The sequence below is a fragment of a genome, unplaced genomic scaffold, assembly GCF_019419815.1.
Source record: "Pyrus x bretschneideri cultivar Hongxiangsu unplaced genomic scaffold, Pyrus_bretschneideri_v1 Contig3, whole genome shotgun sequence".
Lineage (NCBI taxonomy): Eukaryota > Viridiplantae > Streptophyta > Magnoliopsida > Rosales > Rosaceae > Pyrus > Pyrus x bretschneideri.
This window is the reverse complement of record NW_025999612.1, coordinates 7,510,215-7,516,073: the sequence shown is the minus strand read 5'-3', so window position 1 is coordinate 7,516,073 and position 5,859 is coordinate 7,510,215. Positions and strand designations below refer to the sequence as shown.

Here is a 5,859-nt window from a genome sequence, read left to right as displayed (position 1 = left end):
TTCCAAACAAGCCCTATATATACAGAAAGGCACAATTACTTTCAGTATTTATGCTTGAGAACAACATACTTTTGAAACTCTAATTAGTTTTTGAATAGTTGAATCCAGAATCATTTTGGCATCTATATAGATCAAATGTAACAAGTGTGTCTTACGGACACATGGATGGTTTTGGTGCCTATCTGAGATTGGATTGGATAACATGCTAAATTAATTTCAAGAAAGAAATATATGAAGAAATTTTGTCAAAGTTAATATCTCGTTCAATCCTCACAAAATATATCAAGCACTTCATAACCTATTCATTCCAAATCCCCACAAACACATTCTTACTTCAACATACCTTTTTTTTTTTTTAACATACGATATTATCTACACTAAGAGAGAGAGGGCTTAGCCTCATAATGAGTTAGCAGTAATGTGGTTGAAATTCGTCTTTAGCAAGAATCAAACCTAAAACCTCTCACTTATAAGTAAAGAGGAATAAAACTATACCGTAGTACTAAGTGGCTACTTCAATGTACCTTAAATCTTAGTTATCAAAATCCAATCCAAACACATGTAAGGCCCCAAAAGAGCCCTTAAGGGACAAGGCATGGACCAAGACGCCAAATAAAAACCCCGTCTAATCTCCTAGTCACTAAGCCTCTACCTGCCGCCCCACTAACGTCTTTTAGAACATAGGAGAATGACTTACATTGTATATGTACGGTGTCATTGTGCTATTATGTGCCATGTAAGTTGGTTTCAATTGTGATGGGGTTAGGGTGGGTGTGCTAAGCTAGAGTTAGACTATATGATAGAAATTTTCTCTAATTTGGAGGGTTAGAGCACACTATAATCACCTCTAAGTCTATAATTAATAAGGACACCAAAGAAGTATGTAGGTTAAATATATGTTGCCCTTAGTTCATAACTTACTTTAGAGTCTCATATGCGATATGTGACATAGCAGAAGACACATGAGAGGTGCACGTAACGCATAAGAGTTAAGTGCAAAAGAGTATAATGAATTACTTAAGAGATAAGAATTTCAATAAGAACAATTAAAAAATGTATGTTCTTCAGGGAAAGTGCTTATATAGTCAAATCAAGTTAGGGAAAGTATGTCAATGGCCATAACCGTAAGTATAACGTACTAATGACCTAGCTTAACACACGTGTGAGGCATGTGTAACGCATAATAGTTACATGCATAAAAGTATAATGATTACTTAAGAGATAAAAAAATTAGAAAGAACACTAAAAAACAATACAATTTGAAAGGACGGTGCATATATGGTCAAATCAAGTTAAGGAAAGTATGTTAGTAGCCAATAAATGTACCAATAACCAAGTTTAACACATATATAAGATGTGTGTAACGCATAAGAGTGAGGTACACAAAATTATCATGAATTAGCTAAAAAATAAATAAAATAGATGAATTTTGTGCTTCAAAGTTTCCAAATTTGCAAGCACAGAGCAAATATTCAACCTCTTTTTTAAAAACAAAAATAAAAACAAAATTGCAATGAAGAACTAAATACAAATTTTAGAGGGAGAAAGAAAACTCTCCCTAGCACGTGTGAATCATTACCTGTAAATTTGCAATTAACGTTAAGATGCCATGATTAGAATTTGGAACTCACCTAAAACCCCCTACAAACCTCACACAATCCACCCCCCAAAACCAGCTGAGCTTCTCCTGCAAATCCCTGAATTGCAGGAAAAAAAAAAACCTAGTTCTCCAAAAAGCCGAGCAGGAAACGAGGAAGGAGATGCCATGAAAGCTTATCCCAAAGCTTTCAGTTTTTTTTTTTCTCATAGTAATCATCACATAAATCTAAATGGCGATAAGATTAGATTAGATTAGAGTGTAACGTTTTCCAGAGGTTATCGTGTCAAGAAATCGCCATAAAGCTATGCCCTTTTCCTTCTGCAACCTCCATTTCTTCCTCCCTTAAAAGCTCTCTCACTTTTTGTATTTCTCTCGACCCCTTTCGGTTTCTGCTGATTCTGTCACTTTCCTGAGAAAAACCCAGAAGGGAAAACTCGTTTCAGAATGCTGCCGAGGCTGAACGGTGGTGTTTGGATGGACGACAGGGAGGACAGAGAGACTGTTTCCTGGACTAGAACCTCCGCCGCTGCCATTGCCAGCACCACCGAGAACAAAGACGAGATGGGTTCTCTTTCCACCTTCAAATCTATGCTGGAGGCTGAAGACGACTGGTACATGGCGACGAATAACAGCATCCACGGTCATTCGGATGTCAGAGACATCAGCTTCTCGCCGAGCTTTGCCGACCCAGAAAGCTTGCTGCTCAACCCGGTGGACTCTTCCTCCTCCTGCTCGCCGTCGTCGTCGGTTTTCAACAATCTCGACCCGAATCAGGTTCATTACTACATGCCTCAAAATCCCAACTTGTCTTCGCTGCTTAATGTTGTTCCTAACAACCCTTTGGATCACGGCTTCGATTTGGGCTGTGACATTGGGTTTCTTGACACTCAAGCTTCGACTGGTGGTTCGAGTTTGATGAACCGGGGAGGTGGAGTTTTAACTGGGTTCAATGATTTGAGCTCGAATAGCCAGATGAATGCTCAGAATTTGGGTTCTAATTTACAGTTTTCGACTACCCGTATGCCTCAATTGCTCGAAAACAGTTCAAATTTTTCGGGTTTTCAAGGTTTGGATGATGGTTTAGCCAATGCTTTGTTTCCTAATAGGCCTACGTTACTAAGACCCCTTGAGTCCTTCCCTTCTGTGGGAGCACAGCCAACCCTTTTCCAGAAAAGAGCGGCGCTTCGGAAAAACTTAGCCGATGGTGGAGGGAATTTGGGTGTTTTGGGCTCACAAGGGGGCCTGGTTTTGAATGAAGGCAATGAGAGGAAGAGGGAGATGGGCGTAGAGAATGAGAAGAAGAGGAAAATGAGAGGGGGAGATGATGTTGATGATCTGAGTTTTGATGGTTCGGGTTTGAACTATGATTCGGATGAGTTTACTGAGAACACTAAGGTGGATGACGGTGCCAAGAATGGTGGGAATAGCTCGAATGCGAATAGTACTGTTACCGCTGCTGGAGGTGGAGGAGGAGGAGGAGGGGGTCATAAGGGGAAGAAGAAAGGGTTGCCTGCTAAGAATCTGATGGCTGAGAGGCGCCGCCGGCAGAAGCTCAATGATAGGCTGTACATGCTGAGATCCGTTGTTCCGAAAATCAGCAAAGTAAGAATTATTTTACACAATTTTATCGTGAATTTTAATATGCAATGATATTATGTTTTAGGTGATTAATTACGTCCTCAAAGTTCATAAGCAAATTGTTTTTAGCCTTTTCATTTGTTGAACAAGTAGCATCATTTACGAGGCTCCAAAATACTTCCTTTTCAATTTAAGATGGCATTAATTTCTCTCACATTCAAACTTTTAGCCAATTTAAATGAAAGATTAGTTACTAGTTGCTATTAGAAGGATCTACGAAAAACGTTTTATGATTTGAATGACATTCCGTCGTGTGATATCAGATGGACAGGGCCTCAATCCTTGGGGATGCAATTGAGTACTTGAAGGAACTTCTGCAGAGGATCAACAACCTCCATAATGAATTGGAGTCCATCCCTCCCGGGTCTGCGTTGACACCTACCGGAAATACTTTCCACCCTTTGACACCCACTCCGGCTACTCTGCCAAATCGTATCAAGGAAGAACTTTGCCCCAGCTCATTACCTAGCCCAAATGGCCAACCTGCAAGGGTAACAGCCCCTATGCTTGGAAATTACTTTTTGCTCTTCCTCAATCCAATAGTATAAATTAGATTTTACTCTTAACATCCGGAAACTTTTCTAGTAATTCTACTTTTTGCTATAAGTACGAAAGGAAATGAGTAACTCTCTTCACTTTAGATCATCGTAGTGTTCTGATATTGATCACTATATACAGGTTGAAGTTAGGCAGCGAGAAGGACGAGCAGTGAATATCCACATGTTTTGCGGCCGAAGGCCAGGTCTGTTACTCTCGACCATGAGAACTTTGGATAACCTTGGGTTGGACATCCAGCAAGCTGTCATCAGCTGTTTCAATGGTTTTGCTATGGATGTCTTCCGTGCGGAGGTATCGTTCATTACTCTCATCAGTTCTTTGCACATACAGCACACCACTAACATTATCGTCGCCTAACATTGTTGAGGAGGGTAATGCTCTCCCACCAGACAGTCTAACATGATACGTTATCAGAAATCTTTACACGTAGCCAGTAAGTTAGATGGTTGGATAATGAAGCATTTCTGCTAACTTCTCGATATTTTGCAGCAATGCAAGGAAGGCCAGGACGTCCACCCGGATCAGATAAAGGCAGTACTTCTGGATTTGATCGGGTTCCATGGCATGGTGTAGATTGCAGCAAAACAACCACCTCAAGTTTGATTTAACCAAAGACAGGAAGGAGTCGTGCAATTTGTATGTGTGTTGCCATAGCTGATAGCTCAATTGTGTCGTTCAATCAACTTCTTAATTAGCAGATTTTGAAGGAACATAAACTTTGTAGTTATAGGTTTGCTTTGTACCATTAGCAAATTCAGCTCGATCAGAACTGGATTTACTGAAAAAAATAAAATAATTCTCAGCTTTCTTTTCCTTGTTATTAGATAATTTTGTGACCAGAACTACCCCATAAAATTTAAGAAAAACTAATGAAAATAGCTTGAAAACTTTGAGATTTAACGCTAAGGACAAAATAAAAGATAAAGTGAATAGTACCAGAATTGACTTTTTAGTGTAAAAATGTGGTTTTTCGTTAAAGTGAATAATACCGGGAGCTTTTTGTTAAAGTTCCCTAAAATTTATCCCCTTTACAATAATTGTGCTATTATCGGACCGTGGAGAAATTTTTTGTGTGACTGGAACACGACTCAATACACTAAGTGTCATAATATAATTAGTTGAAATTTTTTTTTTTTTTTTTTACTTTTGAACCAATTGATGTGTTCGTTGCACACTAAAAAATCTCTCTTTGTGGTGAATGGTTTTCTATAAGGTTTTTTAAGGATTGCTTCTATAAAGAAAACAAACACATTACTCATAAGCGTTTTTATTAGATGAATGTCAAATTTTTGTTAAAATTAAAGAGTTTGACAATGAAGAATACATTTTACAACTTTCAAGTTTTGTGTGATTTTAAAATGGGAGACAAATTTTCAAGTTTCTCATATTGGCATGATGAAATTTTCGAAATAGTATCAATTATGCTTTCTTAACTATTTGATCATATGATTCTCTGTTAAAATGATGACGTGTGAGATATTTGATCTATTTTTAAATCTTGTAGAAGCCACACTAATACCGGTCGGACTAATCTATGTGATTGGTTGTGGTTTTGATACATGGATTCGATTAAGGAAAAGTAAAAGTTCCACGATAACTAGTTTAGTTTATAATGCAAGTGTAGCTTCCACGTCAATTCAAAAATAAAATCCATACTTTCCAGGGCAATAATTTAATAAAAAATTACATAAGCAAACTGTTAGACGACATAAATTGGTACGATTCCAAAATCTCGTCTCCGTTTTAAAAATCGCTCCTAACTCGAAGGATATAAAACGTACTTGGCTAAAAAGGCTCTTATGATAACAACAATGTCGAAAGGTTCCGCGCACGAGTGTATCTCGGGTACCCGGAGCCACTATATTCGTCCCCGTACCCATATAATGATCCATAATATAAATGGGCTTGAAAAAGAAATAATTGGGCTTAGAAAAGAAACAATTGGGCTTGAAAAAGAACATTAGTAAGATTGGGCTTAAAATTTTGAATAAATGGGCTTCGTCCAATCCAGATCTTGCTTTGTGGTGACGTAATGTGATTGAATATAAAGGTGACCATGAAAG

At 38.2% G+C, this 5,859-nt stretch overlaps 1 protein-coding gene across 1 annotated transcript; it reads left to right on the top strand.

The window, feature by feature from the left end:
- The first annotated feature begins 1,589 nt into the window (after positions 1-1,589).
- On the top strand, positions 1,590-4,604 carry LOC103958272 (transcription factor ICE1). The gene is made up of 4 exons (XM_009370524.3): positions 1,590-3,202; positions 3,502-3,729; positions 3,917-4,087; positions 4,286-4,604. The coding sequence occupies exons 1-4, from the start codon at positions 2,045-2,047 to the stop codon at positions 4,367-4,369; spliced, it is 1,641 nt and encodes a 546-aa protein (XP_009368799.1). The 5' UTR covers positions 1,590-2,044; the 3' UTR covers positions 4,370-4,604.
- Positions 4,605-5,859: the final 1,255 nt, after the last annotated feature.

Coding starts and splice junctions, on each gene's coding strand:
- LOC103958272 (XM_009370524.3), top strand. CDS start 2,045: ATGCTGCCGAGGCTGAACGGTGGTGTTTGGATGGACGACAGGGAGGAC. Junction 3,203..3,501: donor TTGTTCCGAAAATCAGCAAA/GTAAGAATTATT, acceptor GTGTGATATCAG/ATGGACAGGGCCTCAATCCT. Junction 3,730..3,916: donor CAAATGGCCAACCTGCAAGG/GTAACAGCCCCT, acceptor CACTATATACAG/GTTGAAGTTAGGCAGCGAGA.